This window comes from Drosophila albomicans, chromosome 2R (assembly GCF_009650485.2).
Source record: "Drosophila albomicans strain 15112-1751.03 chromosome 2R, ASM965048v2, whole genome shotgun sequence".
NCBI lineage: Eukaryota > Metazoa > Arthropoda > Insecta > Diptera > Drosophilidae > Drosophila > Drosophila albomicans.
This window is the reverse complement of record NC_047631.2, coordinates 22,276,016-22,302,554: the sequence shown is the minus strand read 5'-3', so window position 1 is coordinate 22,302,554 and position 26,539 is coordinate 22,276,016. Positions and strand designations below refer to the sequence as shown.

General features: G+C 36.5%; 5 protein-coding genes across 8 annotated transcripts in view; 4 read left to right on the top strand and 1 right to left on the bottom strand.

Annotated features, from left to right (window-relative positions):
• The first annotated feature begins 157 nt into the window (after window positions 1-157).
• Window positions 158-4,423, top strand: LOC117573929 (ubiquitin carboxyl-terminal hydrolase 8). 2 transcript variants are annotated; one of them, XM_034257452.2, is made up of 8 exons: window positions 158-572; window positions 684-1,184; window positions 1,304-1,466; window positions 1,526-2,011; window positions 2,072-2,485; window positions 2,853-3,083; window positions 3,150-3,604; window positions 3,678-4,421. In XM_034257452.2, the coding sequence occupies exons 1-8, from the start codon at window positions 478-480 to the stop codon at window positions 4,006-4,008; spliced, it is 2,676 nt and encodes an 891-aa protein (XP_034113343.1). In that variant the 5' UTR covers window positions 158-477; the 3' UTR covers window positions 4,009-4,421. The 2 variants fall into 2 exon arrangements, with proteins under 2 accessions (XP_034113343.1, XP_034113345.1); XM_034257454.2 differs by lacking the exons at window positions 158-572; window positions 684-1,184; window positions 1,304-1,466; window positions 1,526-2,011; window positions 2,072-2,485 and adding an exon at window positions 2,655-2,759 and having other exon boundaries at window positions 3,678-4,423.
• A 167-nt stretch (window positions 4,424-4,590) lies between these two features.
• On the top strand, window positions 4,591-6,539 carry LOC117573930 (solute carrier family 35 member B1 homolog). The gene is made up of 3 exons (XM_034257455.2): window positions 4,591-4,959; window positions 5,031-5,492; window positions 5,966-6,539. Exons 1-3 carry the CDS (start codon window positions 4,755-4,757, stop codon window positions 6,313-6,315), a joined length of 1,017 nt encoding a protein of 338 aa, XP_034113346.1. The 5' UTR covers window positions 4,591-4,754; the 3' UTR covers window positions 6,316-6,539.
• A 489-nt stretch (window positions 6,540-7,028) lies between these two features.
• LOC117575802 (5'-AMP-activated protein kinase subunit gamma-1) overlaps window positions 7,029-26,539 on the top strand; it is a 72,213-nt gene continuing 52,702 nt past the window's right edge. Inside the window, exons 1-3 of one of the 2 annotated variants that reach the window (XM_052006537.1) lie at window positions 7,029-7,309; window positions 16,970-17,153; window positions 17,232-17,389. In XM_052006537.1, coding sequence (XP_051862497.1) covers window positions 17,006-17,153; window positions 17,232-17,389 — 306 coding nt within the window. In that variant the 5' untranslated portion in view covers window positions 7,029-7,309; window positions 16,970-17,005. Of the gene's footprint in view, window positions 7,310-16,969; window positions 17,154-17,231; window positions 17,390-18,472; window positions 18,541-19,464; window positions 19,690-26,539 lie in introns of those variants that run through there. The other variant, XM_034260182.2, reaches the window with a different exon arrangement.
• LOC117575811 (uncharacterized) lies at window positions 10,478-14,530 on the top strand. 2 transcript variants are annotated; one of them, XM_052006542.1, is made up of 3 exons: window positions 10,478-10,554; window positions 10,612-11,019; window positions 13,838-14,530. In XM_052006542.1, the coding sequence occupies exons 1-3, from the start codon at window positions 10,512-10,514 to the stop codon at window positions 14,485-14,487; spliced, it is 1,101 nt and encodes a 366-aa protein (XP_051862502.1). In that variant the 5' UTR covers window positions 10,478-10,511; the 3' UTR covers window positions 14,488-14,530. The 2 variants fall into 2 exon arrangements, with proteins under 2 accessions (XP_051862502.1, XP_034116095.1); XM_034260204.2 differs by lacking the exon at window positions 13,838-14,530 and adding an exon at window positions 11,078-12,027.
• On the bottom strand, window positions 21,475-23,416 carry LOC117575803 (protein artichoke). The gene is made up of 2 exons (XM_034260189.2): window positions 22,085-23,416; window positions 21,475-22,029 (listed from the first exon to the last, which is right to left on the bottom strand). Exons 1-2 carry the CDS (start codon window positions 23,414-23,416, stop codon window positions 21,607-21,609), a joined length of 1,755 nt encoding a protein of 584 aa, XP_034116080.2. The 3' UTR covers window positions 21,475-21,606.

Below are 26,539 nucleotides of genomic sequence, written 5' to 3'. Positions count from 1 at the left end.
ATTAATTTCGCGCTACTAGGAGGAGCAGCGTTAACAACGTACTGCATATTTGAACTCTTCTTCTTTTCAATCAACTTGTCGAGCAACCACCACAAAATTACTCATATGTTATCGATAACATCAGTTTACTTTGCCAGCCCTGGGTACAGCTGATTTGCCTATCGATAATAATTGCAAGTGGCTAACTGCTGTTCGTAAACTAATTTTTATTCAAAACTTTTTGTGTCAAATTAAAAAAACGGCAGTATTTATTAAAATAGTAAGCTTGGTTTGATAGTCAATCGTTGAGTTCTAATAGTAGCGTGCCAAGTGTATCAGTTCAACAAATGCTCAGTTATCACCGCTGTTATGCTAAATTCCATAGACACACGCACACACACATACATGCGCTAAATAAAAATTAGCTCGGCAACTTTCTTGGAAAAAGAATTGCAGCTCATAAATTACAGCGTCGATCGGCGTCGAACATTGAGAACAATGGCCCATTTAAAAAAGCTTTACCTAGGCACATCGCTAGACGATCTGGACAAGCACACTGCAATACCAGAACATCGCAACGTGGGTATGAAAACGTAAGTGGAAACTTCAACACACGCCCAAAGCTGTCTCAGAAGACGCTTGGCAAACGATGCTGTGCATGTGCACATTATGCTGATGTCAACAATTTTTTCAATTGCTTTTAGATTACTGAATACGGCAAATAAACTGCTCGAGGTTGCCAATGAGCGTATGCGAGATGGCGATGAGGAATTGGTTTACATCACATACGTGAAGTACTTTAATATGCTGTCCATTATACGCAAGAGACCTGATTATTCCAAGAACAAGTCAGAGGTACATAAGATACTTGGCGACAATACCGACAATCGTAACGCTATGGATAAACTGGAAATAATTTATAAGTCCTTATCCATTCGCTATAAGGAGCTGGAGACATCCAAGAGCAGAATCTCAAGTTCAAATCTAAGCACATCAGCCCAATCAATGAGCAATGATGTAATCAATTCCTTGTCAGCTCCAGAAGCATATACGAAGTTGGGTATTATTAGCTGCGAGGAGCTGTACAAGCGGATGCAACAGAAGTCTGTGCTGGTCATGGACTGTCGCAGTAGCGCCGACTACGACGCTTCCCATTTGAACTACTATTGTTCATTCAATGTTCCCGAGGAGCTGATAACACCAGGGTAAGTAATGAGGTCAAATTATTCATATTATTCTTAAATATATATTCTTATATCCATGATTTAAGTTTCCTATGAACATTTGTAATTAGTTGTAAATTAAAAATCATTTCATCTTGCAGCATGTCCGCGGGCAGATTACAGGCACGTCTCAGTAGCAAAGACAAGGCCTCTTGGGCATCCCGTTCGGTGAAGGAATCTGTGGTGCTTATGGACTGGAGCACGACGGAGGTGCAGGATGGTAGCTCCACGCCTATTGCCGTGTTGTTGGACATATTGCAAAATGTAACTAAAACGCATTTTATTAAATTTTGTATTCTAATTTTCAACATTTTCTTTTGCAGTGGGATCCAGATGTAAACTATCGTGCCCCCCTACAAATTCTGGAAGGTGGCTATGAAAATTTTCTTATCCGATATCCAACGTACTGCACCAATCCCTCGGTATCGGCGCCTAAAATTAATAACAACAATGACAATGACGCAATCGATGACATTGAATATCCATCAATAAATGATATCACCATGAAGGAGGACATAGTAATTTTCGATTCCAAAGAAAACCAACGACCCAGCATCAATCGCGCCAATAAGCCCACAACCTTGCGCACCCAACAAAACCATTTGAAACAACCACAAAGCACTCAAATTATTGAGGAACTTCGTGATCAGCATGAAACGCTATTACAGCGGGCGGAAGAAAACGATAGGCTCCTCGAAGATGCATCGAAGAAGTGGCGACGTCTGCACTCAGCGGGTGCTTCCCAGAGCAGCGAAGGACAGGAAAGCCTCTATAATCTGCTTCAGCTCGAAAGTGAATCCAAGGATAATGTGAGTTGGAAGTATTTAATTATATCTACTATAATTTAATTGCCATATATTTTAATGCAGAGACTTGAAAACTATCGTATACGCGATAGAATCATGAAATTGAAAGAAGACGAAGTGCTGCAAGATGACAATGAGACTACCAGACAAATTGAGATCAAGATTGCGGAACGTCAAAGGCTTGATGAGAAGCATGAACGCGATCGCCTCGAACGGGAACGTCTTTTGGCTATTGCACGCGAGACAAAGCCACACTACAAGCCAGCAGTTGAGCCAACAATCGCACCCAATGACAAATCACCACCACTCAGTCCAATCGATGAAATGCAGCATAGAATTCTCAATGATCAGTCGATAATTAACTCGCGTCCCGTCTACGATCGGGCAACGAAGCCGCGGAACGAAAGTCGAGCTGCCGTCACCGAGACTGAAGCGTCGCGAATCCGAGATTTTTCGCCAGTTATTGGTCACAATGTGGTGAGTGGTCGCTAGGCCTATAAATAGCCTTCTGCAAATCAATAGCTTTGGGGTCGTCTTGTCACGTCACGTTTTGTGGGCGTAAGTTGCATATTTGTTTTTGCCATAACACCGTTCAGTCGCCCATTGTCCGAACACAAAGCATGTTCGAGCCAATTTCACATACAATTTCGAAGTGCACCAAATGCGACAACTGACAACTTGCGTTCCGGGCGTCAAACTTCAGCTGCCAGCAACTTATAATATTTACACATCCATTATTCCACTTCGACGTGTAATTTGACAATAAGCCTAAACTATTAATATAGTATAAGAGATAAGTATGCATTGACCATATTTTTTAATAGATATTTATTTTTGCTTGCAGGGATTCGGTCTAACTGGTCTTAAGAATTTAGGCAACACTTGCTATATGAATAGTATACTACAGTGCCTAAGTAACACGTCACATTTACAAGATTTTTGTGTATCAAACGAATACAAGAAGCACATAAGTCGTCAAAATAAAACGAATGGACAGGTCATCGAAGAGGTTGCCGCACTTATCAAGGAACTGTGGAATGGCCAATACAAGTGTGTCGCCAGTCGTGATTTACGCGTAAGTCATGGCAAATACATTATTTATAATACACGATTTTCAATATTTGCTTATAATTGTTTACAGTACATTGTGGGACAGTACCAGAAAACATTTAGAGGCGTTGATCAACAGGACTCTCATGAGTTTCTAACCATTCTGATGGATTGGCTGCATTCCGATTTGCAGACAATTAAAGTGCGGCGTAGAGCCAATAGTGAGCTAGCTTGGGAGAAATCCTGGCTGGAATTTACAAAATCCCAGGAGAGTATGATCTTGCATTTATTTTATGGACAAATCAAAAGCACAGTCAAGTGTGTTACCTGCAGCAAAGAGTCGGCTACATATGAGTGCTTTTCGAATCTCAGCATGGAATTGCCGCCTAATGCAAATCTTTGTCAGTTAAATCAGTGTATGGACTTGTACTTCAGTGGTGAGAAAATCTACGGCTGGAACTGTCCCAAGTGCAACACGAAACGTGATGCCATTAAGAAATTGGACATTTCTAAGTTGCCTCCAATTTTGGTAGTGCATCTGAAACGGTACGGATTAAGATTTAGAATTGTTTTAAATATTTGAATAATCATGTTTTTATATGTTTGTTTCCTATTATAGCTTTTATGCGGATCCTAGTAATAGCGGTGGATATGTTAAGAAACAAAATTATGTACAGTTTCCTTTGGATAACCTGGAAATGAAACCATATCTAGCACGTGTCGAATCTATGTCCTCAACACCGAAGACATTCAGATTGTATGCCGTATCAAATCACTACGGCACCATGGAGGGTGGCCATTATACGGCATTCTGCAAGAGCGCTAAATATGACCGCTGGTTTAAATTCGATGATCAAGTTGTTTCGCCTTTGGAATCATCGAATGTTGTCTCCAGTGCAGCTTATATATTATTTTATACTTGGCTGCCGCCACTAAAAGGAACTTGTTAGCAAACTTTATATAGAAACTAGGATTTCTTTATTGAAACTAACTTTTTTCTTCACCTTATTGAATTGTTATTTTTGTTTTCGTCTTTCTACCATTCACCCGAATTCTTATGCATTTACATTTACTTAGCTCTTAAATTCTAGTCGCTCCACTAATCTATTGCTTGTTTGTTGTTGTTCAGTTTACGACCTGTACGTAGTAACTAATCTAAGCAAACATTACCATACCAATTAATACTATTATGTGGGGTGTGTATGTATATAATAACTGATTGAGAAGAAATAACTCAAGTTATTGGATATTTGAGCGTGTTCGGTTTATGAAAAACATAAGTGCATTACACGTATAACAAAAGACCAGCTTAATATACTTTATTATATTTTACAAGCATACTTTAAACCAAATAAACGAAATGAAATTTCTAAAAGAATTGCGCCTTTTTTAATATAGCTTTTAAATTAATGTCGAAAAACTGCGCTAGGCACGATCCAGTGTAACCAGTCAATAGTAGTAACAGAATATTCTGAATATTTCGAAAGAAAAAAAGTATATTTTGAAAAGCATGTTGCGGTCACACTGGATCAGTTTCAACGCTCCCAAGCTCCACGTAGCTGATATTTTTTGTAAACTCGCGGATTTTACACGTCCAATGTACCATGTTGGATGTTTAGTCTATTATTATTAGTTGTTTAAGTGAAAAGTGCACTTAGAGGAACGCGTACAAGTACCAACACGAAGCCACGCAGCCATGAATATACCAGAACAAAGTCGTTTTGCGATCTATGCCTTGGGCATCTTTTTCTCTTACTTTCTGTATGGAATTGTTCAGGAGAAGCTAACGCGCGGCCGTTATGGGGATCAGGTGCAACCCGATGGCAATGTGGGCGAACGTTTCACCTATACGCTGGCGCTTGTCTGGGTTCAATGCATCTGCAATTACCTTTTCGCTAAAGGTAAGTTGTATGCCGGCAATACGCATGCATAGAAACCTCTCTTACACACACTTGTTTGCTTCACAACAAAGGGATGCTAACAGTGAAGCCACAGAAGGAGGATACCACCCATACGGGCTACTATGCGGCCAGCTCACTCACCTACCTCCTGGCCATGGTCTCAACGAACATGGCTCTGCGTTGGGTGCCCTATCCAACAGCTGTGGTGGGCAAATCAGCCAAACCCATTCCCGTGATGATACTGGGCGTGCTCATTGGACGCAAATCGTATAGTTGGACGCGATATGCCTGTGTCTTAACGATTGTGCTGGGTGTCATACTGTTCATGTTCAAGGAGAGCAAAGTGTCCAATTTGCCCGCTGAGACAACGGGACTGGGTGAACTGCTCCTCTTCTTGAGCTTATCCATGGATGGCTTGACCGGTGCTGTGCAGGAACGGATGCGTGCCTCGAGTGCGCCATCTGGTCAACAAATGATGTTGTCGATGAACTACTGGAGCACATTGATGCTGGGAGGTGCCATGATTGTGACAGGTTAGTGGAGATTATTGAAATATGCTATATGTGCAGTAAATTGTTGATACTCGCACATGCAAATAATGATGCAATTATCTGCAATGCGCAATTAAAATAAAAATAGTTTTACTTGATTTTTACGCTAAACGTTTGCACACTAATAATGACAACCGATAATGGCATCTATCTAATCTTTAACACAACAAATTATTTCACTATCTGCAGTATGCAATAAACATAAAATGTTTTTGGCTTTATTTTAATTTTAAACGAACATGCGAACTAATAACTGACAGTCACAATGATCATAAATTTTTCTTTGCTGAGCTGATAAATGGTCTAACTTGAAAGTTATTTTGCGATTATGGTAAAATTTTATTTTAATATGTTTGTTAGTGTAGATGCACTTATTAAGAAAATAATTTATTTATATCAATCTATAAATATATCAATATGTATATTTACATATATGTATTTCATTTCTTTTCCAGGCGAAGGCATGGCGTTTATACAATTTGCGCTTCGGCATTCGGAAGTTTGGCTGCATCTATCCATGATTGCACTGTGCGGCGCGTTGGGTCAGCTGTTCATCTTCCTAATGGTTGCGAATTTTGGTCCTTTGGCCTGCTCTGTCGTCACCACAACACGCAAGTTCTTCACAGTGCTTTGCTCTGTGCTGTTGTTTGGCAACGTGTTAATTGCTCGTCAATGGTTCGGCGCCTTCTTAGTTTTTGCAGCACTCTTCGTTGATATGTTATATGGTAAAAATTCAGCGACTACGAACAAAAAACCACCCGGCGAGGGAAAACTAAAAGATGAACAAAAGAAACTGACTTCCTAGAATTTAATACAAGTGTAGCTTTTTGTGTGTTGCGTCACACAATACAAAATGTAAATGCAAGACAAATTCGTATGTAGCTTAATTTAATTTGTGCTGTAAACCGTACAAACGCTAACTTTTTTGTATTTAAGAGAAACATTGCATTCGATTTTTATCTTAAAACTATATAAATTAAAGCATTAGAATTAGAGTAGACCACAATAAATTGGTATCACTATTTTGAATTTGGAACGTGTGTTGCCATTCAGCCAAAACAAAACAAAAAACAAAGTGGCAACCTGACATATTAAGTGTTGCAAAATTTGCTGAGTCTGTGATATCGATAACATATTGGTATCTTACTAACATCTCTGTTAGTACTATTGCGGTGCTACACATTCATTAGTTTTTATTAATAAAATGTTAGTCTTTCGCTCATTTTATAATTTTTTTCGGCCTAATTAATAGTAAGACTAATTATTCTACATAGATTTATATTAGATAAAATACTAATTTAAATAAAACACTAATCGAAAAAGTGTAACGGCAATTCACCAAAAATCGTGCATGCTTTCTGTTAATTAACATTCGGCAAACTGTTAGAAGTTTTGTTGTTTTCCTGTGTCGGTGGGTGTGTGTGTGTGGCCTAACGAATTGTTCGCTATGCACACTTAGCGTTTAACGCTCTCGGTTTCGATTTTATTGTTTTTGACGCAGTGTTTAAATTTAAATCGTATGCTATATATTATAAATTTGTGTTCGTTAACAGCAGCAACGTGCGTGGCAGCTGCATAATAAGAATTTGACCAAAGTAGCATACAAAAAAGGGAAAAATAAAACAAGCGAATTGCAAAACAGTGCAAATGAAAAATTGATCAATTTTATGCAATTCCTTCAAAAGTCATGTGTGTCAAATGTGTTAAATAAGTGTATTGTAAAAAGTGTCGGCAAATAAGAGCAGTGCAATTAAAATAATTTGTAAAAAAAAAAAACAAATACTATATTTTCCTATTCGGTAAGTTGTTGTTGCTGCTACCAGCTGTTTGCTTGTGTGTACTGCAAGGGTCGCCGCCACTGTGCATGCGTACATATATATTTATATATCTTTGTTTGTGTGTGTGTGTGTGAAAGATTAATTTTAGCAGCAAACTAAATGGAAAGTGATTGGCACATAAGATAGCCAACAGAGCTCTTATTTAAAAATATTTATTTGTTTGTGGCGATTTTCATTTTGAAGCAGGGTCTGAAAACAGAATCTGCAAATGAAAATGACGGAATGGCACCCTCCCAACACTGTAACACACACACAACAGAGAGGCACACGTGAGTGGCAGTTGAACACTCTTGCTCTTGCTCTCTCTCTCGCATCGCCAAGATGGTGGTTGATACCGTTAACATTTTGCCGGTTGCTATTGGTGTTGTTGTTGTTCTTGCTGTGTGTGTGACGTAAACTAGACGTTTCCCCAAAAACTTTTCGTTTTGTATTATGTAAATTATACGATTCTTTCTTAAATACGTACAAGCTAAATAAGTATTCTTAGTGTATATGACTGTGACTCTGATTTATGCTTAGACGTCCCCCGTCCATTGCCCGCAGATAGCGAAAATCGCATTTGTTGGACGCTCTTATCAAGCAACAATAAAATGAATATGTACGTATAAATCCAAAAGCAAAACAAAGAATCGTACTCGTCACTCACCACTCAAACGTTCAAATACATTCATATGTATTTCTGTATATATGCCTCATACATAGTATGAATGGTTTTTCACGCTGATAATTATGAATATAGTATAACAAAAAAAAAACAGTAATTAGCAACGCCAATCGTTCGATTTTTTGCATGAAACAAAATTTGTCTGTCGAGGCGCTACCGAAACTGAATGTTGACTTAGATAATGTCTAATGTTATTGTAAATTAAACAAATTAAGCCTCTTTTTGATGGCAATAAACTTTGCTAACGCCTTGATAATAGATAAAATGGAGACAAAAACATTTTGAAAAAATCAACAAAATTATTTCAAGTAATTTTTCGACATTCAACAAGTTGTCTTTGCTGCAGATGCCTTTTGGAATGTATCTTCAGTTGGATTCTGCACGTGTTTCTAGCTGTCATCGTTTGCCATGGTTCAACTGAGGCCAATAAACGCTTTTGACATTTACAGAACATAATTACAGTGAAAGCTCGGTAAATAGTTCGAGGAAATCTATTGGATTGAGTCTTTAATATAATGGCATAAAGCTATTCGTTCAGATTTAATTAACAAACAATAATAAGTGAATAAAGCGATAAAATATTGTATACTTCAATTGTATTCTCTGTTCCCTTTTGAGCAAAAACAAACATCTTGTAATCTACTTAGCATTGTACGTCATTTGTGCTTTTACTGTACACAGAAAAAGAAAATTGTGGGCCATACGAATATCGAGCGGTTCTTTTACTATTTATAAACACAAGTCTATTTTTCATATTTCACTTTTTGTGTGCCCAACTGTCTGCTCGCTTTGGTTTTTTCGGTTTTTGTGCATTTCTTTTGGGGGGTCTCTTTTGTTCAAAGCGTCCACTATCAACGGCATCATCATCATCATCACTTCCCCTATTTTCACCATTTCCACCCACACCAATGATGTCATCCACGAGTCGGTCACATGTTTGGGCTTACGCCCAAAAACGCAAAAAATAAAATTGAAACAAATTTATTTGGTTTTGTACTCGCAAAGATTTTCGCTTTCGGCAAAACATGAAATGCGAAAATTTTATTGTTTAATTGCGATACTGATTTTGCTGTTGATTGATTGAATTTACTCGCCATGCATCTGCAATATGTCATGACGTTTCATTCGCTACAATTTCCTTTTGTTTACAAGAGTTGTGTGTATTCGGAACTTTTTGGTTTATTTTCGCATTATCTCTGTCAGGTATATTTCGCATATATCTTGTGAAATGTTCAGACACTCTACTGAATTGATTGGCAAAATACTGAAAAATACTTAGAATCTAGACATATGAATATACATTTTCAAAATACTGAAAAATACTTAGAATCTAGACATATGAATATACATTTTAACTAGTATTTAAACTCCTTATAAATAAAAATTATAAAATGATTTTGTTTAATAATAATTAATGTGTAATTCTTGGAATAACCCGACGTAACTTGTATTATAAGGTTGTTAAATAAATTTTGTTGCGGTCAATGACATGTTCTTTTATGACAAGTTGTTCACCACTTTCAATTATAGAAACGTTGTATGCGTCACTTAAAATCAATATTTATATAAATAAAATATCAGTAAATACTTTCTTGCTTATTTCGTAGAAATTGAAAATATAAATGTTTATGAAAATATATTTGAAATGCAATAACTTAAATTATTATTATCAGCAATCTTTAGATCACGTGTTTTTGCTGCTGCTTTTAATGCTTATGTATGCCAGTATTGTACATATGGTCAGATTTTTGGCAATCTACAGAAGAAAATTGCGCATACGCCGTGTATTTCTACGAGCAGAACAGCTGGCAGAGATATTGTTGTCATTTAAAAAGCTCAGCGAAATATACTCTTCGTGTTCTCTCTCTCTTTGTAGCACACACTCTCTTTCTCTCTTTTGCTGACTTCTTGACTTTGCACGGATTTTCTCTCATTGGATGCAGCTTCACTTGCCTTGTTTTTGCACATTTGTTTTGGTTTCACAAGTAAATGAACCCTAACTATGGCACATTTTTCATTCTCTTACTCTTGTCTGTCTTACAATTGCCTTTGTATTTTTGATTCTCGCCTCCTGACTGTCAATTTCTGTTCGAAATTCCGAGATATTTCTTTTTGAATTTTTGCTTTTAACTTTTCGTTTGACTTTGATGTGATTTGGCGATGTTTTCTTCCACTTTTCATTTATATATTTATTATCGTTTATTGTTATTTTCTTGATTTAAGTATAAAGATTTAACCCTTATTAATTTTAGAATCAATTTTAATGACTTTATTAATCGCAGCTATAAAATAAAATAAAATGTGCCGATGTGGGTCAGAAGAAAATTAAATTTTTAACTGTTGCTTTCCTACCCTTAAATGAAGTTTAACAACTTTTCTTTTTCTTGCGGTCAAGGCAATTAAGATAAGCTTTTTAACATTATTATGCATGTAAACTTTGAGCTAGCCTTATAAAAAGGCAGCAGAAGTAAAAAGAACTCAGTTCATTACATTTGCGAGATGTATAAAGAAGGGATTCTGCTGTTGCTCCTAGTTCTACTGGGTAAATAAGTTAAATAAAAACCTTTTTAGAATATATGCCAACTAGTTTTTTGTGTAGAGAGTTCGTTCCATGCCCACGGTGAATGTCGTCTGAATGTTAACTACATTCAGAACTCACTCGGTACTCTCACTTATTACGATGGACATGGAAAAATGCAAATACAGAGATTCGCATCTTTTGATGAGGGTCATAAACTCGAGCTACACTGTCTCCACCAGCGTGTCATTTCGGTTAAGAATCTGGGATGTCATCGTGGTATAGTAAATCCAAAAGATCCAGAAAAGTGTGATGCACCAATCCATGCTAATGTTGAGGTAACGGATGCAGATAAGACCTGCCCGGCGACAATGTATCGTATTGGTATCGTGATCCGAAATCAATTTTTTGAGTTATATCGAGCCTGCTACGATAAAGTGAAAGTGCAATCGCACTTTTCGGATGCAGTTATCTATTGGAAACCAATACGTGAGTAACAAAATAATGCCTGATCAACGAATCAAAATTATTTGCTGCGTTTTGTTAGATCCCAAGAGTCCACGTCCTTTCTTCGATGCTGATAATCTAATCACTCAGAGGCAGGTCGCCTCTTTTACTGCTCAAAATATGTATGGCGCATTCAAAACGATCTATGGCAATACACAGACTTATATTAAGGCAGATAGATCCGGCAGGGCGGAGTCAGTGATAGATCGAGGACATTTGACAGCTGCCGGTGACATGACCTTCTACGATCAGATGTACAGCACCTTTAAGTATCTGAATGTTGTGCCACAGTTCAAGTCAATTAACAATGGCAATTGGTTGCAAATTGAGCATTGGGTGGGCAATCATATTCCCCATAAAAATGTGCTCCACGTTCGCACTGGAGCTCTGGGTATTCTCAGTCTTCCCGACTTCAAACCACGACGAACTCTGCAGCCTGCCTTTTTGATTCCCGACAAAAGGCAAAATCCTGTGCCTGAATGGATGTACAAAATAGTTCGAAGTATGAACAATCAATTGCTGCACGTTTTCCTCACCTACAATAACATATTTAACCCAACTAAGCCAACAGCTCATAAGTGCTGCAAGGTAGTCTCATGTCCTTTAAGGTTGGAAGATTCGGCCACACTTGGATTTACCTACTGCTGCAATCCAGATGCTTTCGTCAAATGTTTGGCTTCTCATTAATAATAAATATGTGTTAATAATGAGTTGCTAGCAAGAATATAACTATAATTTTTGTAATATTCATATTTTACTCTTTTTGATGCTGCGATGTTATTCTATGTTCTTTAAGTTAGGAAGACTCTGCTAGACTTTGCTTTACTTTTTTCTCTAATTTAGAAAAATTTGTTCAATGTTTGGCAAGAAAGCAGAACTACATATGTTAACTTTGCGGACAGGCATAACTATGTTTTTAAATTTATGTTTTTTCATTCATCTGTACATGTCTTCACATGTCCGATTCTTAAAAAATGTCCTGTAATTCCAGAAATATGTGTCATTTATTTTTATTTTAAATTGATTCTTTTAAAACGCCAACAATAAATTATCCCTATATATGCAATATTTTTTTTTTTTTAATTAATTTTCTGCATTATTTCATTAGCTGCTTCTAGAAATACACGATAATAAATTTAGAGGCGTGAGTTTTTCGTCCGTCTCTCAATTGCCTCCGTATTTATACCCGCTTCCCATAGGGTAGAAGGGTATTATAACTTTGTGCCGACAGGAAATGTATGTAACAGGTAGAAGGAGGCATCTCCGACCCTATAAAGTATATATATTCTTGATCAGCATTAACAGCCGTGCCGTCTGTGTGTGTCCGTCTGTCCGTATAAACACATAGATCTCAGAGACTATAAGAGATAAAGCTATAATTTTTTTTCGACAGCATTTGTTATGTTTGCACGCAGATCAAGTTTGTTTCAAATTTTTGCCACGCCCACTTCCGCCCCCGAAAATCAAAAAAATCGAAAAACAAGCGTAATTTTAAAGCTAGAGTTGCAAATTTTGGCATATCCAATAATTACTATAGTAGTTATGATTGCGATCAGATAAAAATTGTCGAAGTTGTTAAAGAAATACTTTTGTATGACAAAAACGCCTACTTACTATGGTATATTGTTCCGTCTATGGTATATTTTGAATGCGGTACTATATCGATATACTTAATATACCATTTGGTATATTTTTAAGTATTTTTGCAGTATATTCGGTATATTTTGATAAAAAAATACCGCATAATATATTTCTTTTATTCAAAATGGGTAGCGGGTATCTCACAGTCGAGCACAGTCGACTGTAACTTTCTTACTTGTTTTGATTCTCGTCTCCTGACTGTCAATGTCTGCTCGAAATTCCGAGATGTTTCTGTTGTCGACTTTTGGCTTTTAACTCTTTATTTTACTCTGATGTGATTTGGCGATGTTTTCTTTGAATTCTCATTTATATATTTATTTCTTAATGTTCTTAAATTTGTTTTTATTTTCTTGATTTAAGTAGAAAGATATAGCCCTTATAAGTTTATATTTAGAACCTATTTTAATGATTTTATTAATCGCAGCTATGCCGATGTGGGTCGTTGCTTTCCTACCCTTAAATGAAGTATGACATATTTTCGTTTTCGACTGAATTAAGATAAGCTTTTTAAGATTATTATGCATGTAAACTTCAAGCTAGCCTTATAAAAAGGCAGCAGAAGTGAAAAGAATTCAGTTTATTATATTTGCGCGATGTATAAAGAAGGGATTCTGCTGTTGCTCCTAGTTCTACTGGGTAAATACGTTAAATAAAAACCTTTTTAGAATATATGCCAACTAGTTTTTTGTGTAGAGAGTTCGTTCCATGTCAACGGTGAATGTCGTCTGAATGTTAACTACATTGAGAACTCAAACGGTACTCTCACTTATTACGATGAACATGGAAAACTACAAATACAGAGATTCCCGTCTTTTGATGAGGTTCATAAACTTGAACTACACTGTCTCAACCAGCGTAAAATTTCGGTTAAGAATCTGGAATGTCATCGTGGTATAGTAAATCCAAAAGATCCAGAAAAGTGTGATGCACCAATCCATGCTAATGTTGAGGTAACGGATGCAGATAAGACCTGCCCGGCGACAATGTATCGTATTGGTATCGTGATCGAAAATGAATTTTTCGAGTTATATCGAGCCTGCTACGATAAAGTGAAAGTGCAATCGCACTTTTCGGATGCAGTTATCTATTGGAAACCAATACGTGAGTAACAAAATAATCCCTGATCAACGAGTCAAAATTATTTGCTGCGTTTTGTTAGATCCCAAGAGTCCACGTCCATTCTTCGATGCTGATAAGCTAATCAATCAGTGGCAGGTCGCCTCTTTTGGAGCTGGAAGAGTATATGCCACATTCAATACGATCTATGGCATAGAACAGGATTATATTAAATTGGACATCAAAAAAAGGGCAGAGTTAGTGATAGATCGAGGACATTTAACAGCTGCCGGTGACATGACCTTCTATGATCAGATGTACAGCACTTTTAAGTATCTGAATGTTGTGCCACAGTTCACCTCCATTAACAATGGCAATTGGTTGCAAATTGAACATTGGGTGGGCAATAATATTCCCCGTAAATCTGTGCTCCACGTTCGCACCGGAGCTCTAGGTATTCTAAAACTTCTCAACTTCGAAAAGCGGCGAACTCTGAAACCTGCTTATTTGATTCCCGATAAAAAGCAAAATCCTGTGCCTGAATGGATGTACAAAATAGTTCGAAATATGAACGATGAATTGCTGTACGTTTTCCTCACCTACAATAACATATTCAAGAAAACTAAGCCGACAGCTCATAAGTGCTGCAAGGTTATGACATGTCCATTAAAGTTGGAAGATTCGGCCACACTTGGATTTACCTACTGCTGCAATCCAGATGCTTTCGTAAAATGTTTGGCTACTCTTAAATAACAGTTATGAGTTAATAATGAGTTGCTAACAAGAATATATCTACAACTTTTGTAATTTTCATATTTTACTCTCTTTGAATCATATATTTCTGATGTATTCAAGCATTCAAGCACCCATTAAATGGGTATTATATTTATATTTTGCATTTATTAACCAATGTATCCAAAAAATTAAGTTTCTTATCTGTACAAAATATCCTGTAATTCCAGAAATATATTTTATTTATTTGTATTTTTAATTGATTCTTTTTGAACGCCAACAATAAATTTCCCATATATGCCATATTTTATTGTTTTATTAATTTTCTGCATTATTTTATTAGCTGCTTCTAGAAATACACGATAATAAATTTAGAGGCGTGAGTCTTGTTTCTCTCCTTCTTTATGCTCTTTATTTGTGTACTCTTTTGATGTTATTGTGTTGTGCTTTCATGAATTAAAACTGCACGAATGCAATACACACATATATGCATATGTATGCATGTGTATGCACTCAGGCATCTTCTCTCCATCAAGAGAGAGTCTTCTACCGCTCTTACTCTCACTCTCTCTCTCTGTCACACTGGGTTGATGTGTTTGCATTGGCTTTGTTTTTCTGCATTTGTTTTGGTTTCACAAGTAAATGAACCCCAGCTATGGCACGCTTTTGTCCACTCTCTGCCTCTCTCGCTCTCGCTTTCTTTGACTGTCTACAATTTTGTGCTCTCTATTTGACGACTCTCTCACTGTCGCTCGCGTCTCTCTGTCTGCCAATTAGTGCTCGAAGTTGCGAACTGTGTCTGTCGAGTGTCGACTGCATTTCGCTTGCGACTCGTTTCGTTTTCGTTGTGACTGTGGCTTCGGTTTATTTTGGTGCTGCATTCTTTTTGGCCGCATTTTCGGCTCTTTTTTTTTGGCGTTGTCGCTGTTGTTGTTGTTGTTGTTGTTACTGGCCATGCCAATTGCAGAGTGCAGCTGCTCAGTTGCATAAAACAACAACGCGAAATCGCATTTGAAATTCGGCTGCGACTGCCTCAATTTGTAAGGCAATTGAATTAAAATGTTTACAATAAAAATCAATAAAAATTATATATATTACATATTTCTTATTTAATTGTGACAACACAAAACAATTAAACAAGAGAAACGGAGCAATAAAACAGTTGAAAGAAACAAAATATTGTGCTTAATTCATTAGTTTGTTTTGTGCGTGTTATGCAAACGTTTCGTATTGAAAATGAAACGAATTCGAATTCGTCTCGAAAGTGAACAACAGAAACAACGGCAAAAAGCAAATGGCAGAAAGCAACGCTAAAAAGCGCGCAAAGGTGGCGAAAAGTGCCTAAAATAAAATACAAGAAAATGTTCATTTTATTATTTCTAGTGTCATAAATGTTGAGCAATAAAAAAAGCAACAACCAACATCACTGTTCAAATTGTGTCTAATTAAAGTTGAGTGAAGATAATAAACGAATAAGTGATATTAATAGCTTTATAATACACATAAAAATCACTTTGATAAGTGGCTACATTAATTGATTTAATTAGGTAATTAATTTGCAGCATTGTAAAATTTGTGCAAAAGTCTAAAAAACAAAACAAAAATACTATCAATCAATAAATTATTCATTCAACTATTACCGCAATGATTCACAAATGCCGGTTGACAAAAACTTTCACGAAAAACTTTCGTATACGTTTTCCTTGTCAAACATTTCACAATTTTCACGTGAAAATTATGACACAAATTAGTCATCACATAGAGTAGACGAAAAATTAAAATAAATATTTATAATTCAAGAAAACACAAGCAATTCAAACGATGACGCAGCGACGCTAGAATTGCCTAATTGAAATTGTCACAAAGTTTTAATTGCTACAAGTGCAAACATAGCAGATGTTGAATTTAAAAAATAAACTAAACTCTGACTGAGTTAAACAAATATTATTACTGAAAACTTTAGTTTTGGCAGTGCTTTAATTAACAAGTCTACTGTTTCAACTCGTGACACATAATATTCACATAATATTCAGTCCACGCTCATATATCAAAATTGTCGTGTCCAGGGAATATGCTCGTAATATTAATATATATTACACATACGCCGCATTGTCTGCCGGCATTAAGACACATTCTCGCTCGCTCTCTCTCCCTCTCCCTTTGTCTCTTTCTCTCATGCTCAGAGCAGCAGTTTAATGGCACACACCTCTTTTGGCTTTACATAAACATTTCTTACCATTAGTTTTTCGGCATTCTCCGATAATTGCAATATTTCGTGCTAGAAAACTGCAGCATACTTTGAGGCGCCCAGGAAATGCTTCCATTCCTTTCTTGCGCTAACATGGCGCCTGCTTGGTCAGCATTCAACATTGCATGCAGCTTGGCCATAAAATGCAAACTGAAGTTGACCTATCGATTTTAGTCTACCTCTCTTCCTCTCTCTCTCTCTATTTCTAACTCCTCTCACTCACTCTCTTTTGGTCTCTCTACATATATTTTATAGGCTGTTGGGCCATCTGTGTGAGCTTTAAATAGAATAATGCAGAGCGGCGCTGGAGGAGCCGCTGCCAGTGGCGGTGACTATGAGGAAGTGACCGCCGCTCGCCGCGGCCGCTTTCGGGTCACATCATCGACGCCAGCGGGGCCGCCAGAGACGACGCTGGGACGCTTTCGTCTGATGCCCACATGTAAGCAGTGACTTCCCCTCATCTATCGTATATGTATTAGCTCATCTAATGAACTGTGCATCTATTTCACTTTTGCAGCCAACTATGGCGCAATTTCCCCCATACTGCAACGCGGCAGATTTGCCGTCATCCCAGAGGAGCCACAGGCGGGCTCGCCAGCGCTTAGCACACCGCCACCCGGTCGCGCATCGGAAAGACGTTCGCCCTCGCCGGAATGGGATTTTGACATTGAGCAGGTGAGCAATCAACAAAAATAAAAAAAGAAAAATATGCCGTCATGCCAGACCAAGCCAAGCTGAGCCAAGGTGTTGGCTTTTGGGGGTAGGTTGCGTTTTTTCCTGCCAATGTCGTCAGCATTGTGCTCATTGCAATGCGCCATTTTTATTGATTCGACTGGGCCAACAATGTTTACGTGAAGTTAGTCGAGTTTTGCATGCGACTCCGCAGGGGGAGTCGGTTACAATAGGAGTGGAAAAATAAGCAACTATTTATAGCGCAAATTTCTTTTACACCTATTTGTTTGATGTTTAGTTTTTGACATTATCGCGGTAATTAATCAAACACGTAAATTCTCGATTTGTTTACTTCTTTCTCACTTTTGCGTAATTTCAAATCGCAGCCAAATTGGCGCCTCTATTATGCGGCTTAAGAGCTCAGTGCTATGACACTCGCGCGCACATCTGGCAGCACCTAAATGTTGTTGCTGCCACTGCGCATGGTTTGATGGAGTCACTACACGTTCAAGCAAAGTTGAAATTATGACAAAGCCAAAGCCCAGAGTGTAATATTCTTAAATCTGTTCATTAACTAGATAATTTAATTTTAAAAAAAATGGAAAGCAATAAAGTTTCTATATTTACCAGTAATTGCAGTGTAAATTGTGTAAATTTACAATTATTTACATTACACATTAACTTGACTTGGTATTTTTAGTATGTGAATCGCGAGTCATTCTGCAACTTGCCACATCTGGTCATACTGCGCACAAAAACAATTTAGTACCAATAAATTTTTTGTCGTGTTAAGTTGTTAGCTTCTGTGCCGTTTTTATTTTGTCACCAACGTTACGTTTTTATCGGTCGTCCGCTCAGTCATTTTACTGTTCTGCTCGTTACAATTCGCAGCAACAAGTTAAATGTACTACAAGAGCAACAATTGTGCGTAAATTTTCAATCACATCAAAGCTGCAGGCAAAGCGCGCGCGCCAACGCTGCCTGTTAGTGTATTGGTGTGAGTGTGCGTGTATTTGTGTGTGTTTACCTGTTGCGCCTTTTTTGCAAATAGAAAGAAAAAAAGGAATAAGATAGAAAAAAACAAGAAAACGCGCATCAAATCCAAAAATGTTGGTCAATGCTGTTACAAAGTGAAAATCCAATTGGCTTTTTGTGTAAATATTCTGTGATAAAGCCTTTTAATTGTGTTTGTGCATTATTACTGCGCCGACGCCGACGTCAACGTCGACAGCGCGATTTTAACGTTGCCCGTTGACTGCGCTAAGAAATGATTGCCAAGTAAAGGCAACAATCACTTGTAATGCGCAAAACGATTAGCGAATTATTCAACAAAAGAAATAAAATAAATAAATGAAAATGAAAAAATCAATAAGCGGCATCAGCTGCATTGCTGCGTGCTGTGATCAGCTGTTATACGCATACACAGCAACAACAACAGCAATAGCAGAAACAAAACGACTAATGGAAATTTCCCATAGCAGCCAGTCTCTGTTGTAATACAATTGCAATACGAAATTAATTGTGCCTGTCATGCAGGCATCACAGGCGCAACCTCCCTCTCCCACTCGCGCTCACGCGTTCGCGTTTGCACTCTCGCTCGCTGACGCTCTCTTTAGCATTGTATTGTTGTTGCTGATCAGTTTCTGATGCGTGTTCCAATTGGAAAGTCCAAAGTGGAAGTGCGCGCGTCTGCATTAAAATCGATTGTTGTTCCTGGCTTTGTTGTAGTTGTTGTTATTGTTGGTGCGTGTGTGATTTATTCGGTTGTCGAACAAAATGTCTGATAATTGTTAACAACAACTGCAGTAATAACCACCACAACAACAAGTAACAAGCAATAGCTAGTGACATTAGTAAAATGCTCTGTTTGTTATAAATTAATCTAATCAGACGTCAACACTTCAAGTGTTGCAAACAACGGCAACAACAACAACAATCACAAAGCAAGCAAAAAACAAAGAAAAAAACGAAACAAACCGAAACGAAACGAAAAGAAAGAAAACACAATAATTTAATTTTAATCTTTATATTTCGCTCTCAGCAAATAGTTTAACAACAAAATTGTGCTCTTATTTCAGTGTAATCTTAAAGTGTTTACAAAAGTTCGTCAAGTGTATTTTATTTTGTTATACACGCATGTGTGTGTCTGTGCTTCACAATTCAATTAAGTTTTATTATACTATACACGCAAATACAAATCTACATTCATACATATATATGATAAAGTAATTGTTATATCAACAATACAAGAAATTCAAACAAATACTGCATAATCAAGAATTCCAGTTTGTGATTAATCTCAGGTTTGTTTCAACTTTATTTCTACACAACAACCTTTTATTTTATATTCTGCCTTACTTTCATTGTGTTGATATGAGAAGCGCGTGTTCCTTTTATTTAATTTTTTAATGTAACTTTAGTTTATAAATCATTTAGCAACCTGTATTTGCCGACATTAATCGATGGCAGCAATATATAATTGAGTTTTTTTAATTTATACTCATTAAAATGCAGAATTTTAAACGAAAATAAATCTCAATATTCGATATAAAAGAAGAGAAACCACTCCCCAGATAATAATTCTTAGCTTATCTCATTTTTCTTTATCAGAGTTTTGCTTGCTCAAATATCGTATATTACCTATTATTTATCCAGACTTCTGTGTTACGTTTAGTTCGCCAGAGTTTCAGCTTGTGTTTCTATTTTTTTTTTTTTTTGTTCGTCTGATTTTTAAATACTTTATGATAATACGAAATGTTTACATTTAACGTTTGCGCATTGGGCACGAGCTGTTTGCGCCAATTACCGTTAAATAGAAAGCCACATACTACTACATATATACATATGTAGATACACATATTTGAACCTTGCGTGTATATGGGTTTTAGATCGTTTATTTCAGTCACATGTTTATATAAAAGCACACGAACCGAAACGAACTGACATTCAGATCAGATTTATCGATACCCACCAAAGTGCTCGGCAAGAATGACCCTCAATAATAATAATATTTTAGGTTGTTTTCGTTTTTTTTTTTTGTTTTTTTTTGTGTGTGATTCTGATTCTGAATTCTGTTTGAATTGTTTTTGTTTATCTGAACAATTAGTAGGCCATAAATTACAATTGAAAGCACGAGAACACTTGAAGATCAACGAATACTTTGCTAAATTACTAAAATGAACTTGTTTATTTACATGCAGAGAAGGTTTAAAAAAAAAATAGAATATCGAAGACATTTTTTCAATACGTTGCCATTATTAAACAATGTTTTACATGTTTTTAAAATTACTTTACTCTGCAGTATTTTAAGCTATTTCAAAAAATATCATTTTGTTGGTTGAGCATTTCTCAACAATTACGTAATTATTCGTGTACTGCACTTAAGTTCATTTCGAGGCCCCTTTTAAGCTTTGTTGTTCTTCTTGTCTGCGTTGGTTTGTCTTCACTTTTGTTTTTTTTTTTTGTTTTCGTTGTTTCCTCAAAGTTGAATGAACCTCTTTTTCGGCCTTTTTACTTACCTCGTAAATCAATATTCTGCTGTAAATATTTGTTAGCATGTGAGAAGTGTTTGTTAGTTGGCGTTTAAGCTTGATTTGTGTACCCTAGAGGAATTTTTTTTAAAGTAGGCATATTTATGAACTTGAAATTTGATTTTAAGGTAATTCTAATTTCTAGAAATGTGTAAATAAGAAACATTTAAAAAAGGCAAATGGTTCTAAAGGTAAAAAATATATAAATTTATTCTAATTCTATATTCTATTTATACAAAGAAACGTAAATTATGTTTTTTTTTTAAATAAATGAATTCTGGTTTCTAAAAGATTAACACTTCAGGGAATTCTAATTTTACTAAAAATCTTCTCGTTTCGAACATTTAATTTTGTCATTGACTTTTACGTGTTTAAAGTATTTGAAGTCGATTATTATTTACTGCAGCAAATTCTCTCGTTTTTTGTTTAAACACTTGCGTCAGAATGTGACTAAACGTGTTCAAAGCTAATTATTGCAAACAAACTGTGCATAAGTGCTGCCAACTCTTTTGAATTTGCAGCGTTGCCAACTTGATGCAAAATGTCAAAAGTGATCTTTGATATATTTTCTTTATTGATCGATACAACTTTAAATGAATATTTATAAATAGGCCGGATGTTGTTAACTTACTTTTGAACACACAAAATAAATGAAAAAAATACAGAGTAATTAATTAATTAGTTGACAACTCAAACCGTAATCGAGATCTGGTTCCACATTGAGCTATTCAAACGCTCCAGGGATTGCATTTTATCATTCAAAGTCTGAAGTTGTAGATTAACCATATCGATGCGTTCCTCAAAATGCTGCACCACCGCCTTAAATTCCCGTCTCAGTTTCTCCACCTCGTTTTCCTCAACAAGCTCCGCGCTACGCTGTGTGGACGTGAACTCTGGCTCTAGTTGAGGAGTCGGTTGATCTGATTCGGACAGACGATACATGCAGGCAATGCCGTCAAAGTATTCACCGGGATATTCGGGATCGTAGGTATCGACTGTGTAGGAAATGCCACGTGGTTTAATGAGCAGATCCATAACCAATCTGAGATTGAAACAATTCCAGTAATTGGCATGAATATAAAAGTGTGTCAGAAGATTGAGTTGCTCAAAGTGCTGTGAAGAGAATTCAATGTTAGTTTATCGAAATAACGTTTATCGATAGACAAACCTGTGGATCGATATCACTAATCTTATTCGCCGAAACATTTAGATTACGCAATTGTGGCATGCCACGCAATGCGGCCAGCGGCACCTCCAACAAACCCGTATTACTCAAATCCAAACGCTCCAATTGCGGCGTCTGCCAATCAGCTGGCAGAACTCCCAACTGCGGATTATCGGCGACATTCAAATGACGCAAACGAGGAACATGTGACAATGCGGCAAGCTGCTGCAACGAATTGTTGCGCAACACCAAATGCTGCAGTGCCTCCGAAATGCTGAAATACAATTCCTGCAGCTGATTGTTTTCCAGATCCACATTGGTCACAGCACCAAATATATTCACGCGATTCAAAGAACAATTCCTAGCCATCAAATAGCCAGCATTGATACTCAACAGCAGCACCTTCAACTCTTGATTGTTGGACACATCCAGGTGCAGCAAATTTGTAGCTGAACTGAAGGCAAATTCTTCCAAACTACGCAAATGATTCGTATGCAAAATGATTGTACGAAGTCGAGTATTATGCTCCAATAGATCATCGCTTATGTATCGCAATTGATTCTCCGCCAGATGCAATTCCTGCAGTGAAACCAGCTCCTCGAAAACTAAATCGGGCAGCGAATCCAATCGATTTGCACTCAGATCGAGGTGACGCAATTGTCGCAATCCCTTGAAGGCATCCGGATGGAAAACTTCCAGTTGATTGTTGTTGAGAAACAAATATTCCAGCTCTGTGGCATAGTTGAAAACGCTGTCTCCTAACTCGACAATCTCATTGTCGGAGAGCAGCAGAATTCGCAATTTACTCGCCGAAACAAAGCATTCCCAGGTAATGTGACGAACGCCACATTGACGCATGTCCAGTTCACCCAGTTTTGGCAATTCGTAGAATAAATGTAATGGAAAGTTCACAAATGTCGAGTTCTCCATAATCAACGATTCGATATGTTCCTTCTCTTGAGGTTCATAAGTCTTGCCACTCTGTTGCTGCAACTCAAAGAATGCCGTCTCCCCGGGGAGATCGTATTTAAAGTGTCGACAGCGACATATTCCACCAATATTTAGTCGATCAATTTTACAATTATCGTGCAGACTTTCAATGTTTACCAACACGGATTTTTTGCTGTCTTCTTGCTGTTGTTCTGTTGTTGTCTCCAAATAGATTTCTGAGGTCGTCTCCCAGTCCGCATCCTCTTCGGTGCGACCCTCGACATTTGATACAACGAGCAGCGTCCAGATGAGCAACTGGGCAAGTGTAAAGCCACGGGCTAACATGGCGTATGCGTGTTTCGGGTTACGCGTTTCACTGGCAACTGAAAATGCGATCATCGCCATCGATTCGCATGCGAGCAAAATATAAAATTTGTGCTTTGCTATTGTTGTTGTCCACATGCTCATCAGCTCTATATAATCATTTGTTCTATTCATGGTGTTTTGATCTTGCAAAAAAAAAAATTAACGAATGAAAAGTAATGAAAAACAAATTGCTACAAAAATATATAGAACTTTGCGCTTACAAATAATTGAAATACTCTTTCTAAGAAGAAAAGCATTTTTTGTTATTGATTCTCTAGGAAATGGCCATAAATTATGCTTACTCTTTAAATCGTAAACAAATTGCACAGCTTTCTTTTGTTTATAAACTAATTAGATATATTCCGATCGAGTGTTTATGTTTCAATTAAGTTGGCAGCTGTTAAATTAGCCATTTCCTGCGTTACACCTTTCGCATTTTGTTTTTTATTATTATTTTATTTCATCTAATGCATATTGCCGAAATGATTTACTTTATCTGAAATATTTTAACGATGCAAAGTTTATGACACATTTCATATGCCAGTTTTATGGCAGGGCATAAAATATGTGGATATATATATGTATATAGGAAAAGCTTTATTATTCTGATTACATATATAGATACGCTTTGAATATGTGTATAGTCTACTTTATTTTATTTTTTATTGTCATCATTTTGACATATGTATAATAATTTTGTTGTACCTCGTTGTTGTTGCTAGCTAATTGAAGCCGCACATCCGCAGTGCTTGGAAATACTTTTAACGCAGCCACTATTTATATAATTCCAATGAAATACAGCTTGTGACTTTCTGTTAATAATTTCATTTTCATACCTACCATTTTCCACAAGCGCTTAGTCAGCTTTTCATATGTAAATGAGAACTGTGTCGCTGTTGTTGTTCGAGTCGCGAGTAATACAGTAAACTCAAAATGGTTCTAACGATGTATTTCTCGTTGTCGTTGTCAGCTTATCAGAGTCACAGTTCTAGTATAGTTTTAGCTGTTGTTTACACTCTCCTCCTGTGTTTACCTTGCGCTTTGCGAGAGAAACAAATCATATTCAGCTGATAACGTTGTGTTACTTCATCAGCAGACAGCTGGACAGCAAATATTTTTGCCTAGGTGAAAGAGTTTGTCAAATGAAGAATGTGTCACTGTCAACCTCAGCCAGATGGAACTATTTACAGAAAATCATTGAATCATATCTGAGAAATATCTAATAAGCTTTCCATCTTGTAGTACAACCTTGACAGCCGCCCACATTTTAAGTTTGTTTGCCTTTTATTATATATTTTGAATTCTTTTTAAATAAATGGCCAATTAAATTAAACACTAACTAAGCATATTCACCAAAATAAAATAAGCAAATAAGCTAATTAAGTAGAAAATGACGTTGGTAAAATACACTTATTTGGTTAGAATATAAAATTATTTACCAAATTTGTACATGAAAAACAAATATAATAATACATATGAGAAACATGTGTTTAATTATTTATATATTTAGTCCACGTCTTCTTGTAAACAATCATAAAAGTAACTTAGAGCATTTGCAAATCGACTTGGGTCAGAAAATTTCGCGTTAAACAATTTCACGCCTTGTTTGCATATGTAAATATTGTTAACGAATGTGAACGTTTCTATATTATTTATTTAGAATACAGCTTTTGCATGTGTGTCTGTGTGTGTGTGTGTGTGCAGTAGTTTGGCATTTGTTCAACAAGTTATGAGCGACAGTTGGCCAAATTGAAAGCGTCTTTTTCCTTCCCTTACATCGGCCATAAATTGTTGACATTGCATTAGGCTACAGGTGCGATAAATGATGAGAAATTTTCCATCGAATTGAAATGTGTTGTGTGTTGACATTAAGGCTTTTAATTAATTGTAGAAATTTCTATGCAAGAAGTAAACAAATAAATTAGAATTATAATGGCTTTAAGAAAACACGTTCGACCTGCTTTCAATATTGGGCTTTTACAGTGCTTAACAAAAGTTGAACAAAACTAAACAAATGCAAAGTAAAAAGCAAACAAATATATTATACATTTGTGTCTGCTGGCAGCCAATTAACTTTTGCCAAAACAGTTTCCGATAAGCGCTCAACGAACAAATAAACAAATACCAAATAATCCAATTTGCATTTAAACTAAAAACAAAAAAAAGCAAGTGTTTGTTTTGAGACGCATAATTATCGATCGATCTATTTATTGGCAATTATTGGTCACATTCTTGAAATGCTTATGCTTTGTAGCTTTAAAAGCATACATATATCTACTTTCGCTTATACTATATATGTACCATATGTATGTAGATAAGATATAGATACAGATATAGACTGATGCGATTGCTGCTGTTTTGCCCTTTTGTTGTCAGTCAATTGAAACGGCATGACTTCGTTTAGCGATAAATTTTCGTAGTCGTCGTCGACGTTCTTTCAATTCAATTTGCCGCCAATTACTTTGCATACCAGCACAGTCCTCCCTTCTTACCCCTATCTCTCTCTGTCTTCCCCTCTACATCTATTTAATATAACCGAGTCGGGACTTTGTGCTCGGCCGTCGCGCTGAAAAATTGTTTGTTGCGTTTAATTTAAATCAAATTTTCCTCAATAGTTTTGCTGTGCAAACAAATGCTATATACAACAAATATTTCATTTGTGTTTCTGTCTGCGTTTTATTTGTTTATTTATATAGATTATATAGTCGTATGACAAACAATCAGTCAGGCAGTCCGTCAGTCGGTCCGTCGGTCTTCTCGTCATGCCCAATAAATGTTTGTGACGTTTTATGGCGCCTTCATATGTGTGGAGACATTAAATATTTTATTGGGCTTCGCTGCTAAGTTTATCATCATGTGGCCAAATCTAATTTGGAATGGAGAACTGGCAATATCGAAACGGAATAACTATAATTAATACGCAGACGTACGTTTCCATAAGCAATTATTGCGTAAATAAATGACAGTCACTTACTTTCGAGAGATACTCTAATTGTTTGTGCTATCGTTTGAGATTCTAAAAATATTTCTGTGCTATTTTAATTGCAAATATTTGTACTATCAATATTGCACATTGCTATTTAAAGAAGAGATATAAAAACATATGCAAACATTACAGGAAACTGAACTCAGAGATCGTCTATATATTTAATCCTCCTCTTT

Excerpts from the sequence above, each read along its gene's own strand:
- LOC117573929 (XM_034257452.2), top strand. The coding sequence starts at position 478 with ATGGCCCATTTAAAAAAGCTTTACCTAGGCACATCGCTAGACGATCTG. Across the intron at positions 573-683 it reads CGCAACGTGGGTATGAAAAC|ATTACTGAATACGGCAAATA; the intron begins GTAAGTGGAAAC and ends AATTGCTTTTAG. Across the intron at positions 2,486-2,852 it reads CAGTTATTGGTCACAATGTG|GGATTCGGTCTAACTGGTCT; the intron begins GTGAGTGGTCGC and ends TTTTGCTTGCAG.
- LOC117575803 (XM_034260189.2), bottom strand. The coding sequence starts at position 23,416 with ATGGCGATGATCGCATTTTCAGTTGCCAGTGAAACGCGTAACCCGAAA. Across the intron at positions 22,030-22,084 it reads TTAGTGATATCGATCCACAG|CACTTTGAGCAACTCAATCT; the intron begins GTTTGTCTATCG and ends TTCTCTTCACAG.
- LOC117573930 (XM_034257455.2), top strand. The coding sequence starts at position 4,755 with ATGAATATACCAGAACAAAGTCGTTTTGCGATCTATGCCTTGGGCATC. Across the intron at positions 4,960-5,030 it reads CAATTACCTTTTCGCTAAAG|GGATGCTAACAGTGAAGCCA; the intron begins GTAAGTTGTATG and ends TTCACAACAAAG. Across the intron at positions 5,493-5,965 it reads AGGTGCCATGATTGTGACAG|GCGAAGGCATGGCGTTTATA; the intron begins GTTAGTGGAGAT and ends TTTCTTTTCCAG.
- LOC117575811 (XM_052006542.1), top strand. The coding sequence starts at position 10,512 with ATGTATAAAGAAGGGATTCTGCTGTTGCTCCTAGTTCTACTGG. Across the intron at positions 10,555-10,611 it reads GTTGCTCCTAGTTCTACTGG|AGAGTTCGTTCCATGCCCAC; the intron begins GTAAATAAGTTA and ends TTTTTTGTGTAG. Across the intron at positions 11,020-13,837 it reads TATCTATTGGAAACCAATAC|ATCCCAAGAGTCCACGTCCA; the intron begins GTGAGTAACAAA and ends GCGTTTTGTTAG.